General features: G+C 40.2%; 1 protein-coding gene across 3 annotated transcripts in view; it reads right to left on the reverse strand.

The window, feature by feature from the left end:
- Sema2a (Semaphorin 2a) overlaps positions 1 to 14613 on the reverse strand; it is a 558354-nt gene that overhangs the window by 269840 nt on the left and 273901 nt on the right. For 2 of the 3 annotated variants that reach the window (XM_069132504.1, XM_069132505.1), the window contains exon 3: positions 10543 to 10669. In XM_069132504.1, coding sequence (XP_068988605.1) covers positions 10543 to 10651 — 109 coding nt within the window. In that variant the 5' untranslated portion in view covers positions 10652 to 10669. Of the gene's footprint in view, positions 1 to 10542; positions 10705 to 14613 lie in introns of those variants that run through there. The other variant, XM_069132506.1, reaches the window with a different exon arrangement.

Below are 14613 nucleotides of genomic sequence, written 5' to 3' on the forward strand. Positions count from 1 at the left end.
AGCGAAATAGCCGATTATATAATAACTAATTAATTTATTTACGCGTCGATAACCAGCACATGAATAAAAAATGAATTTTCAGTAGAATAAAATTGTTATTGAAATCCTGGGAGTTTGGCGAGCGATCCGTTTGTTCTAATACAGGAACATTAATTCCCAGTCGCACTGTCGCGGTCGCGCGCGCGCACACACACACACGCTCGTAACAATTGCTTTTAATTGCATCGACCGTCCGGTTAATTGTCTAGACAACGGAGCTTGATTGAAGGCGCTACGGTAACACGAACAGAGACGGTAATGATTCTCAAACTTTCCTTCGCTCTCCACGTCCACCGTAATATTGTTAAGGACATCGATATTGAATAATTTATAACGAAATATGCATGAAAAAAAAGCTTTTCTTCGTTTCAATTAATGCTTCATCCAGGTGGTTCTTTCTCGTAATTTTATCGAGTATACATTTATCACAAAAAAAAAAAGGATAAGAGAAAGAGAGGAAAGAACGGAGAAGTCGTTTCGAACGAATATTCAGAGGGAAAAAATCACACAATTCAAAAATACTCTACAAAAGTAGTTATCTTTATTTTTTCAAATAATTCGAAACAGTATTTTCTCGAAAGTTTCGTACGTTTTCACGTTTCACTGAAATCGATTTAGTTGAAGATATTCGATATAAAATGGTTGCTCCCCTCGAATCCGGAACAATAACTCGACATTATACAAATCAAACGGTGATATTCATGAACCGAAAGTCAGAGGGTGGAGATATAATTGCATTAGTCGTACATCCCGAACTACATCAAGCCCGCTTCCCACGAAACCCTTCGTCGTTTCGATTCCTGCCGGATAATCAGTCGCGTTTTACGCGTTTCCACCCCGGTGGCTGACGAAATTGCGTTATCTCGCGCGTCTACGGTGAAAATTCCGCGTAAGATGCGAAGCGCTCCGATGTAAAACAAAAATACTGGCAGAAAGTGCTGTAAACTTCAATTTAAGTAAGCTGCCTGCCCGCGTGACAAATTGAATTTCGACGGTAAAAGAGAGCCTGAGTGACAGCAAAATCGATAAGTGGAAATGGAACGTGTTCCTGAAAAGCGTATGGCAGGAAATATATATATATACAAAGAAATATCATAGGCGTAATTTTTTCTTCTTTTTCTACCTTCTCGATTTCTATAAACGGTCACAAATCGAGCGATACTTCTACTCGGTCGAAGTTTGCCAACGAAACTTTATATCATCGCCATCGGGGAACCTGTAAAAAGTAACTTAAACGGAGCCTAACGCGAGAGGCTTCTAACAGAGTCGAAGCAATCCATAGCTAGTTCCATCGAATCAACTGGCCATTACTCCCCCCCAGACGATCGTTTCGCAGGCTTCTATAACCCGAATTGCCTCTAAGCACGAACCGATAAACAGGACAGAAAGTTGAAAGTCGTTGGAAATTCCTGGAAAACCGTCGACACCAGGCAAACAATCGTACTGCGCAACGATCAAATTCCATCGACCTATCCAAACGTGCGTCAATAACGTAGACTACTATTATAAACTGCAAACGATATATCCATGACAGACGGAGACAGACGTCGCGTGGACTATCTGGAACAGTTGAAAACGAGCGATGATCGCGCGAACAGAAGATAGAAAGGCGTGTACGAAGGACGAAAAATAGAAGCGTAGCGAGAGGACACGGCGGATGATGGGCACGCCTTTCAGTTTTGTGAGGCGAGGGGAAATTGAAACAGCTAACCGCGTTGGTGTCGACGAGGGTGGTAACAAGAGAAAAGGCAAGAGAGATGAGAGATAGGTAGAGTCGAAATGAGAGAAGAACTTGGGGAAGGGATCAAAGGACAGAGAACGAAGAGAACGAAGGGAGAAAGAAATACAGAGACAGGGACAGGGTGGAAATCTGCGTGGTGGAAGCGAGATGAAAGGGAGGAAGGAGAAGGAGGAAAGAAACGATGCGGAGAGGGAGTCAGGGCTACGCGGGAGAGATTCAATCAAACGAACGCATATAAATGAGTCGTTTCAGGGTAAAACTGAATTATACGTCGGCGCTGGTATGTCCGTGCACACAGTTTGCGAACATGTACGTATACAAACGAACATAGTGGAAGGATCGCAGTTGCAAGCACAGCTCCATCGAGGCGGTTGTATATACAACGAATATCCGGACCGAACGTTCTCCCTGGTGGACCCTTGCGTCGAAAGATTCGTTTGGATAGCGTGTGACTATTGAATGGCGCGACGAAAAAGCCCTGAGACGACCAGACGCGATTCTATAAAGTGGCCAAAGAGATTCTTATCCGTGTAGTCGCGAAGAAGCTGTTCCGTATTGAAGCCGATACGCGTTCCTTCGAAACTCCCTCTCGACCGGATACGTTTTTTCGCAGTATCGCCGTTTGCATGATAACGAGCATTCAAAAGAACCGTCGGGGAAAGGGACAGTTCCGAGAAATCGTTGCCGGGGACTTCGTCGCGTGCGAGACCGCGTAATCGTGAGAAGCTGTGCGTGACGACGCGTTATTTTTCCGTCGGGTATCCGTCTCTGCGATGTTGCTGTCTCTTCGATATCGACGCGTGCTTTATCAAACGCTATCTCGCGTCCCGTTCTCGGTGAAATATTTCTGAGCCGGCGAAATTTCGCTTCTGGCATTACTTTCGTTCGAAGAAACGATATCATGACAGTTTCGTTAAAAATTCCAAAGTTACGAAACTTACGATAGATAATTTGTAAATTTGTTTTGTAATCGTTGCTAGTCCTATTATAATTTTACTAACTTCTACTTAGTAAAATAATAATAATTCTATGAAATGTAGAAGTTTTAATGCGAGGTCACGTTTCCCTTAAACTGATCAATCTAAACGTAATTTGTTCACAGGGAGTTCACGAAGCTCGACAATCATTTGCAGCACGCGATAAGAGGGTTGACAAGGAAAAAATGTTCATCTGGGGGCACACGAGATGGACGTTCTCTTAACGCGGATAGGGAAAAGGAGCAGACGCGGCGTTCCTCTGGCAGACCGCGGCTAGGAAATTAAATAACCAAACTTTTCGAGAAAGATTGCCGGGGTTACTCTGGAAGGTAACGGCGGAGAGTAGGTGGACGACGGTGGCGGTGAAGTGACTGGAAAGAATCAAAAGAACAAACGGTAGCAACGGGGGTGAGCGACGTTAAGCCCCGCAAGAACTCCAAGACAAACGTGACTCTGTCCGCCATTTTCTGCCCTCTGTATACGACGTCGGACTTGGCCTCGCTTCAACGAATTTTCGAACTTTCCACCGCCGTCTTTCTATTCAACGCTCGCTATTCTTCTCCATCCTGGCGGTCTCCGTCGTGAGTAGTTCGCAAGAATTTTTTTCCCCTCTGCCACCCCATTCCACTTACGGCTCGATTCTCTGTCGGCCAAGTTTCCTTCTCGTTATGCCAATGGCCGGGTATCGCCGTGCATGGGAAATTTAAAAGTTGCTTGGCTGACCTGCTAACGCGGTCAGTCGGTACATGGAGGAGCAACGATAAGACGATGCGAAAATTCGATCAAACTACTTGATAGTCCGATGAAATATGAATCTGATAAAAGCGAGGGAGTTTCGAACCTTTCTGATTGCATTGCATAGTTAAATATTCCACGATCATCGAAAATTCTGTGAAAAATCGAATATATTTTTACGAAACATATTAGGTCAGATTTTTCAAAGTTTGAAATTGACGATTTATACTACTCATTCTTTATACTATCGACAATTTGCTTTGAATCGCGTATGTTCGATGTGAAGAAAATTTATAATAAAAATACCTAAACTTTGTTAAATATTATCTACCGTGAACAATGAGAATATTCGATCAGAATATTTTCTCGTATGAGATTAATACAATATATTATATTGATAATAAATACAATAAACACCACAGGGAAAGAACATAATATGCAACCTTAAAATTTACTAATCAATTCCACGTAACCAGAACTGTACTTTTATTTAATCGAGAGATTCCAAAACTGTCAATTCTAGCAATATTAAATATATCGTAATATTAATCGTTTCACTTTTGAAACTACCAAATGACATAAAAGTAAAAAAGTAAGCAAGTAAAATCTTTTAAATGAATTATCATGGTTTTCCCATGTGTTCTTTATGAGTTAAAAATGACATTTTGTACTCGTATACCAACCAAGTAAATGGGATAAAAGGACTAACAAATTGGAATTCATCGAAGGTTTGCCTATTTCCTCTATCTGGTTATAACAGAGGATTACGTAGTGCTCGGGAGCAAGTGCATCAATTTTGCTAAAACTGATATGCCGCCAAGTTAAACGGAATCCCAGTTTGGTATTGATGCAAGTGGAGAACGACGTTTCTCAATAGAGGGTCGACTGAAAATTCGGGTGTTTGGATATTGAGTGCTTCCGCATAAGCGAAGCTACCTTCGGGAGCGTCGTCAGCAATCAGTAAACACAATAAAGGAGCGACTGCTTTGAGCCCTGTAGACGCTGATAATTGGACGAGGCTTTCGCAATACAGGCTTTAACCGATCCCTTCTCGTTCGTTCTCGTGTTGGCGTTGTCCGAGGTGTCCAGAATAGCTCGAGGTAACGAGGCAATCTAGAAATGCGATTTGGCTTAACGACAAAAGCGATTTCCAATCACCAGGAACAACAGGAACCGGCAACTTGCATAAACTCGCACCTGGCAACGATTTCCACGAATTCAGGGGAAAAAAATACCCGAGAACTTCTAATCCGTCGATTGAAACGCGAGAACAAATTGATTTCCTTTTTCCCACTTTGGTGGAACGCCGTTAGGTTTAGAATCGTTTGATCTCGGTTGACGACGAACGAACACGAACATTTCCATATTAATCGTGATAGAATTTGTGCAATAGTTTCATAGAAATTATCCTTCTATCTGTTCACAGCATCATTCTTCGTTCATCATCAATCATTCATTAATCAAGAACATCTATAGCCACGAAGTTAGAAGCTGATATCTTTTATTTTTGGAAATATAAATACGAGATTATTCTTGCTTAAGTATTCCTGCTTCAGAGATGAATAGGAAAGCTAGCAATATTCGTGAATAAATTTTGCAAGTATTTAACGTAAAACTTTCGTCGATAGGAAATACAGATAGAAACATTTTATTAAATTTATTGATAATATATCTCAGCGTATATGAAAGATATATATTGAAATTTTCGAATATCATCATTTCCTTTCCGATCTGATAAAAATATTGCGAAAAATAGTACGCAATTTGCTAATATCAGCACTGCAGTCGTACTGAAAGATATTAAATTTCTTAATGGACCCATTTACTTGCAGGAATATAGTAGGGGAATTCCTTTGGCGCGGAATGTTTCCCGGCGATGTATCGCAAAGTGCGTTATTGCGATAATTCGAGAGTCGCCTTTCGTTACGTACTATTATCAAGAGCGAATGCACTTTACGACTGTGAGATAAGAAGCGAAAGACAGTGTTGGCAAGAGGATGCCTAGCTTGTTGGCTCGGTTCGCGGACGCTGGCAAAAACGACTACGAGAACATGCACCTTGCATTTGCGCATACAATCTGCAGTTGGTTTTATGGCGTGCTGTGTTCCGTCAAATTTATGCGAACCTCCATGTCTTCTTCTCGAAATTGCCTTTCCTCTATCCGCTAACGATAACTGCATTCTCCTGATTTCGCTCCAAATATTTACTTCTTGGTCAACGATATCTTTTTCTATCTATACATATTACCAGAAAATTAATAACATTTTTCACGCAAGAAGCAAAGATTTATTCGTGCCATAATTCAGAATGAGGATGAAAGATAACATTGAAACCTAGTTCCAACGGTACTTTTCTTTTCGTAGTTCCGCTTAAAGCTTGTCATTAAAATTATCTCCCATCTGGTAGATCGTTCACCACTGTCTCACAGCCATTGCCAACACAGTCGCCAGGATCGTTCAGAACGGTGGCAGAGGAGAGGATAGCAAGTGCTGAGATTCGGTTTCCTCGGATGATGGATGTCGACGTTTCCGCGCAGAGTGGGAACACACCGTCTTCTGATACAACTCCGAGGACGAATTCAAAAAAGTCGGATGCAAAGACTAAGAGGAGAACGTGGCCCGTCGAGGATACCGGAAACCGGGATCATGTGTTCATCGGATACGAAAACAAAAGGACGAAAGGTTGCTCCTGAGCAAGAGGGGAAATGGAACCATGAGCCGGTAAGAGAAGAGATTTCATCGTGGCTTGCGTCATCAGTCGGCGTAACGCTTCACCGGTCAGGCAATAACGGACGAAACGCAATTTTTCACGGTTGCCGTCGAGTCGGAAGTCTAGCGGAAACCGGAAGCGGGATCGGCAAACGCATGGAACACGTTCCGAGAAGAAATAAAGCTGCGGCCAGATGCGTGTCTAGCTTCGATAAAAAAAACGAGCAACGTTATCAGAATCGCGATAGAAAGAGATTAAGCTCGTTTGATGCATCGCTGTTATCTTGTTAGTCCACATAATTGTTGTCATTTCTCATTTATAATGCGGCTAATATCTATGTATATCTCCTCTGTATGTTTCTGACATTACACGATAAAGGGACGCTCGTAGAATCTTTGACACGAACGTTGCGGATTTACCAGTGATTGGCGTTAAACTTGACAATGACGCCATGTGGTCCACCGATAACCAATTATGTCAGAATTAATTGAAATGTTTCGATCTTCGTAAACTTTATAATGCTGTAAATACTATAATAATAATTTGAAATCTGAAATGCACTATGGGACATTTATCTATAAAATCTATTTCTAGGAGATCTATAAAATTCTAGGAATTTTTATTTTGTATTGTTAATCAATATATAATACAACCAACATATAATTTCATGACTACCAGAGTATGTATAACATATAGTATAACCTTCTGAAAATTACTAAACATTTCTGTCTGATAAGATGTTATATCGGAGTATTTAACAATTTATTGTAATGAAAGAAACGACAATACATCAACGCTATGTGCAATACACAGATATGAAATTCGTCCAGCAACCAATCTGTTAACAGGACCACCGTGTCCGTATATCAACGTTGTTAGCCGTGAAATCGAGCGTGTTTAATCTTAATCTTTTAAACAGCAATTCAAGCGATCATTGGCTTCGTTTCATGTCGCGTTGTCTAAGTTCGAGCAAAAGAAATAATCCGTTTTAGGTTTTACATCACGAAAAACTGTGCATGAGTTCGCGACGGTTATCGAAAACAAAAGGTGGATTCAATTTTTAGTCGTGGAAAGATTTAATAACGGGACGACACAGGACTTCCGTCGGATAGTTTGTCTTTGATGGAGTAGAAAATAAGAACGTCGCATTTGTATTCTACGAGAAACGTAACCGAGGTTTCTTTCTGACACGTGAAACTCTAGTTTTCGAACCACGGATTGAAAACGCGTTGGTATTTTGTGTGGAATTGAATTAACCTTCCGACGGTAGAAAATTAACGTTCAGCGATGTACAAATTTTAATGGTTCTAATGTGCCTCTTCTGACGGTAAATAGACGGAACGAGATTTTAACAGGTACTCTGTCTTTATTTGCCGTTTATAATTCAATTCAGGGAACCATTAGCATCTCATCTCGTACAAACTTATCTCACTATAGAGCAATACAAAAAAGGAATTCGAGTAGATGGAAATATTGCTGGAAGCAACGCATCTTAACGTTCAATAGTTTTTGTTACGTTAAAACGAAGCATATCATCCGTAATGCATTCTACGTTAATGACAAAATTACATCAAAGGATTCAATTACATCTAAACGTTCATTTGATTCTTTTTTTTTTTGTATTGTAAAAAATTTCGAAACCAATATATTTTCATTAACAAAGAAAAAGTAGATTTCTCTTTGAACATCTCAAACAAATTGACTCTGTTGCGTACTTCAAGAGTAAATGCAATAACACAAGCCCGGCAACAGTCAGTCGTTAATTTTGCAGTTAAGATTCCGCGTAAAGAAACTGGAGTACCGAAACGCAAAAGATAGATCGCTGAAAACGATAAATATTAAAAAACTCGAGAAACTTTCATATCAAAACGACCAGCAAAGTACTTCTAACAATCGACAAAGCGTTAAGTGACCCGTTTTGCGTGATCGCGTAAAAAGCAATGTCAAAGGGAGATCGCTTAAAAGAAACAACGTGGCTGAAAAGTTCGATGAGTGGTATTAAAACAAGAAGCCGAAGACACGGACGAAGATGCAGCAATAATGGTAACACCGCAAAGAATAGTTCGTGGATCCATAAAGAAATATAGAAAGGGGAGAGGGAAGGCCGGAAGAGAAAGGGAAGTATCAAAGAGGAAGTAGATACGCAGGCTGGTAACTGAGAAAGAGAACGAGAGGTCGACGAAATGGGATAGGCAATGGGACACAGAAAACGGCGCACGTATTACGTCAAAGGCTACATCGTCGGAAACGGAAGTGAGGTGATGCTTATTCAGTCGGAAGTTGCAACGGAGCTTGCTGGCTTTCACAGAAAGGAGGGAGAAGGGGAAGGCGTACTCAGGCAGAGAAGAGGAGCAAAGAGACAGGAAGGAAAAGAGAGATGGGAATAGTGGAGGACCTATCGGCCGGAAGACGTAGATACTTTATCTACCGTGGTCGCGATAGATAATTCTCTGGAAAACTCGATAAAACCGTTTCGCTTGTCGCGTCCATTGGTCGAGCAACGAAAACCCGCATTCCTATCCCACAATCCATTTCCTCGAATGTTTCTAATTACGTTCGGTACACCCGATACATTTATCCTTTCCGCTTCTAACCGCTATCAGAAATTACTTTGCTCTGGTTTTCTTGGATCCTAGTCGTGGAAATATGTATCTTCAGCTATAGGTACGTTCGTGCAATCAGGTGAACGTATGTACGTGGGCGGTTCTTGGTTTGTGAGTTTAGTACGGGTTAAGTTGAGAATCGGAGATAGTTGGGAGGGATTTTTCGATTCGGTTGGGTAAGGTTAGTTAGAATGAAATTATCGGTGTCGGAGGGAGATAAGATAATTAGAGAAGCAGAATGTTTCTAGTAATGCTCTAACGTTTTAATAGGTTACAGCCTAATCTTACATGAGTCCCCGTCATAAATGTACAGTTTCAATTAAGATTAGACAATATAGTAAATTAGCTTCGATCTTCTTTACCGTTATTAGTGAAAATATTTAAATGATCGTAACACATCTTATTAATTCTAAATCAAATCTTTTACTTACTGTTAATATCCCAATATATTTTACTTAACAGTGACCCATTCTAACCTAATTTCTACGATATACATATGTATCTATGTACGTATATGGTTCAGAGAGGAAAACGTATAATATTCCATCCTGACAGTTCTTCTGATTATTTAACGAAACGTTACAACGCAAATCCACTTTGCTACGCTTCCACTATAAATACTATTAACAAAATTCTCAACTTCCGTGAAAACGAATAGCATGTAGCGTCATTAATTATAAACGAACGATCAGTTCAGTCGGCGAATAACACTTACGCATTTGAACGTGACGAACAGGCGAGCAGAGACTGAAATTTTCGATAGCGATGGTACGAGGCGCGCAGACGGCGCGAAAGAGACGCGTCGGCCTCTGACAGAGGCGCGTTTCACGTGAAACGAGAGAGCGGAGAAGGAAAACAGAGGCGGGTGATGAAAGGGAGGGCAGACCTCTAAACTCGTTGTTCCGGATGGCGTGGCGAGGCATGATTAATATCGAAATACGAATGACTTTATTCATGAGGGGTCGCCTTGTTATGCAGATCGAATTTATGGTTAAATCATATGGTGCTCTCCGCACGCGCTGTCCCGCGATCGTTAACGCTTTCCCGTGTCTCGTTGACGGAGCGGTACGAAATCAGGATAACCAGATCGTAGCCTAAAGGAACAAAAGCGGTCGAAAGATATCGGTGGTCATACCGCGGTTTAAAGTAGCCTCAGCGTCGTTTCTTTTACGATCATCTCTGCTCGTTTGGCGATACATATTTGGAAATACATTTTCGACGTTTTTCTTATCCTTTGAAGACCGTTTAAACGTTTCTGTGCATAGTGTGAGTATTCACGTTTTGAATATAGCGCAGCGAAGATGTTTAAGAAACTTCGTGAGTGCGTTTGGAAGGAATTTCAGGAATGTTGGCAACGCTGTTGGGTCGTGAAGCGATGCTATCGATAAAGACCGATTTCCTGCTATTGTAGACGTAATAAATCTCACGGGGTGTTCAATACATTAAACAGAAATTTATCATCGTCACTCGAACGCTGTCGGTGACGCCGTGCAAAGGTACGCGTCAGGGACAGGAATGATAATGACTTTTCGGTCTATATTTTTCACTTTCACAGACAAGGCTGGGATAATGGCTTGCGCCTATTGTGCGATACGATCCCGTATAATTATTAACTTCGATAATATCAGCTATTTTGAAAAAATCGATCAGTTACGTGGAACAGATAGAAAATATTTATTCAATACGCGTCTGTTTATATAGTAAGAAGAATTTGGCTGACATAATGCTACCAACTCACCTTCGTGCAGTTTCTCTAGAGTTCCAGCCGAAACTCCGACAAATAGGAAGACAAGCCAGAGCAGACTAGCCATTCTTCTCAGCCACGTTCGATTCCTTGACGTATCCATCGCGCTAACACTCAAACACTGCAACAGAATTAGATTTTTCTATGTACAAGATGAAGTCTGATCCTCGAAACACATTTGTAAATAGTACATAAACAAATCTATGTAAAAAAGTCTCAAAATATTTGTAAATTTTAGTTCAATCTAAAATTTGAATAATAGTTTCGATCACTATTTGTATAAAATTATTCAGAGATTTTCGACTATGTGTGTGATGACGGAAGCGATCAAGTTCAATAATCAACAATATTCAAACATCGGTCTTAGCATTGGACGATTGATGTTATGGCAACGCCCATAATATTTGCTACAAGCAAAAGCTTCCCGTTAATCTCTATTTACACAAGTTCCCGTACAACTATCGATTTCTACATCCAAACCCGTCGTGCTCTACTACTAAACATTACCATCTGTCAAAGGTAAAGCTTTGTTACGTAACCTCACTAATCGGTTCGCCGTATTATTTTCTCATTTCTGTCTAAACCTAATTTCCTATTGCTTCGTAAGGAATGAAAAAAATCGTTGTCGTTAAGCGAAATTGCACGATGTTTCTCTGTTTTAACTCTGTGTAATTACTTATCGGTAATAATTAACAGCAAACATTCAAGGTATTCGTTCGATGAGCATACTACAAGTACAATATCAATTCATTCTCCTTGATGAAATTCATACAGACTCGTTTGTTCCACTTGACTTTGTATAGAAACTTAAAACAATCATCTTAAGTGCAGCACAATTTACGAAAGAATAAAATAAATGAAAAATTAAGAAAACACTGTAGCTGATTGTCCTGGTCCCTTGCATTTTTCCCTAATAAAATTCTGACTACGTAGTCAGTAGGAAGGAGAGATCAAAGGTCGGCAATCGGCCAAGATTTTCCTCGGCACTCGGACTCGAGCCAGTTAAGACACTATCGAGAAAATCACGATTCATCGGTTCCACGGTCCGTGACAGCGTTGAACTTTCCTTAGACGCGAAACTTTTCGTACTCGTTCGCCAGTTGATCGAGTCCCCCGCCATGTAACGGCAATAATGACAAACGATACGAGCGCGAGGTTGTTAACATCGCTTGGTCCCGGGCAAATATGTTTTTATCAATGGCTAGCACCCAGCACCGGAAGGGATGCTCCGACACCGGCGCGCAAACTTTTCCTCCTCTCCCTTCTCCAAACAAGTTCCCAGTGCAGTATCAATAACCAGTTTTCCATGACGAGAAAGCAAGCCGAGTGTTTTGAACCACGAACGGATATCCTTTGGGGATCCGGCTCTTTCTTAGTAACCAACTCGCGGATGCTTCTTCGTCGTTCTTGCATGGTTGCGCGAACTAGGAAAGAAAATAACGAATGGATGATACTAATAGAGCGTTCTCGGTCGTCGGTAAACTTCTCCCGTTGCACCGTTTCTGGTCCTGACCTTTGGTATCGGACGAACCTGCTATCGTAAATCAAAACTTTCTCACCTAAAGGCTGTCTTCTGCCAACGGGGATTATTCGTACTCGTCGAACGCAGCGAAGGTAATATTTATATGTTACCAGTGGTTTTCTCCTTTCTCGTTTTCGATAGAGGGTTTTTGGTGAAGCTTTTAAAATAGGAAGGATATTAATTTAGTGAAATAAGTGGGAGTATGCGAGGTGTAAAGTATTGTCCGTGATAATTGAAACTGCTGGCTGTAAGATGTCACTGATGGGGTACTGCTGATTTTCTTCCATTTTTGATGCGTAGAAGAAAAATCGGACTCCGATCGCCGGGATTCGAACCTGGGTCCCGAACGTTCGTAACCTAAGGCGCTACCCATTGCTTTTTTTTAATGTTTATTTAAAACCAAGATACAATTTTTAATACATATTGGGTATTCACAATAAACTATGAATTTCGATAAGATGTGTTAGGCAAAAGTACCGATACGCGACGGTACGACGTAGCCATACTATATTATGTGTCGGCGTTTTACATTTTTTGTGTTTTAAATCTATTCTTTGGATTTAAGCCGCTGGGGAGCGGAGCTTTTATGTAATTTTGTTTTTGGTTGATTTTTCAGTCCTGAAAACTTTTTTTCTGTCCTGAAAACTTGGCGCTACCCACTGCGCTGCCGTCGTCCGACACTAGTTACTGTCGAGTGGTGGCATTTGCTTGTCGAGTGCCGCCACATATGTTATAGGAAGTATTTTGAAATTTTACTGGAATTGTAACGACACACGACTTTCATAATTATATCGGTAAAGTTTATATCGGCACCGAATGTACAAAATAGTTAGTACAAGTTAAGTATTTGTAGAGATTATGAAAGTATTTAAATAATCAATGAGCCTCGATATACGGTTGGACTATTTTTACTACTTATATGTTTATGATGTCTATTCATCCTCTGTATTAATTCTTTAGTAAATATATGTTTGCAGTAAATGTCTTATGACTTTCATATATGTACATTTTCATATTGGTTTTAAATTTTATTAATACAAATGCCTAACTGTATCACGTTACAGTATTAATAAAATGTGATAGTTCGATGAATGTTCGAACACTTTGAACCTGTACCTACATATTTTCGGCAGAGTGCAATGTAGCGTTGAAAACGCTGTAACAATTTGACGAACGTTACAATGCTTTAGTTTTCTGTATTTTAGTTTATTTTACCAGCTCTATTTTAACTGCTACAGCAGCCGCTTCTATTTTTAAGCAGAAAAATTGTTGGAAATATTTGAGTTTATTGAATTTGTCGTTCGTTCAAAATTTCTCGACAATACGTTGTTTTATCAGTACCTGCCTGTTCGAAGCTACAAGTATGACAAAATTACGGGCACAAACTTCGCGCAACAATGTAGCTCATTTCTAGTAGCTCATCAGGTTTGATTCACGGGAATCAGAAATGTACTTTTCTGGCAGTGGCGTTTACCTCAACTTGAAAATACAGCTCTAGTCGACGCATGGCCTAAGAAGCGTCTGGCAACAAAATTCGCGCTCGGAATGAGACTGAAAGTGAACTCAATGCGTCACTTAACGACGCGTCGCTGCGTTCTAACACGTCTCGCGAATTTTTCATCTTTTCTTTGGATAAATATGGTTCCGTATTATGCAAATAATATTATTTGTTAGACTTAAATTATAATTTATGAATTATAATTATATGTAAAGTATGATTTATGAATTATGAAGACCACACAGAAGAAATATCGTAATTCCATTTTTGTTAATTTTCGGTTATTTTTGTTACTTCCATGTCATTTTGGTAACTAGGAAGAAATGTCTCGATATGGAGTGATTGAAAAAAGCAAGTACTTGATAGATTTCGAATTTTGAAATTGCTCTTCTATCAAACACAAAAAATGTGATTTTATCTGTAATATAAGATTTTTTATTAAATTTGAAAGCATCTCTCTTGCCACTTTCTACGCTCTGTACGTAGTTACTAAAAGTACCTTTCACCCAAATCTTTTACGATTTTAAGATGAAGTGGACAAAGACAACGACTAACGAACGCAGAAATTAGGAAAAGGACAGAAAGTGAGGAATACATGTCGAATTCATTATTATTAATTATAACTAGCCCGGAGATGGTAATTACTCGTTTCTGAAGGTGAAATCAGAGTAATTGCATGCGGCAAGAGAAGAGGATGAGTGGTGAACAGACGAACGAAAGGGACAGAGTGATGAAAATGAAGAGAACACCTATAGCATCTCTGAATAGTAGAGTAACGTTTCACGCTCTCTCGAAATCGGCGAACTCGATTGCACTTTGAAGGCCTGATGCAGACTCAGCGTACTAAAACGATTCATACGATCGATTCAACTTAGCACCGTTTCGGAATTTCTAGGACGGTCATCCTTAGAACTCTGACTTTCGCAGGGTTCTCATAGCTACGAAATACAAATAAGGTGATTTTCCATGGTATTACACGTTATTTACGATTAAGCTCTAGTCGAATGAGAATTGACAGTATTTACGTAATCCAGCAAGCAAATTG

This window comes from Bombus flavifrons, chromosome 2 (assembly GCF_040668555.2).
Source record: "Bombus flavifrons isolate JBK064 chromosome 2, iyBomFlav1_principal, whole genome shotgun sequence".
NCBI classification, from domain to species: Eukaryota; Metazoa; Arthropoda; class Insecta; order Hymenoptera; family Apidae; genus Bombus; species Bombus flavifrons.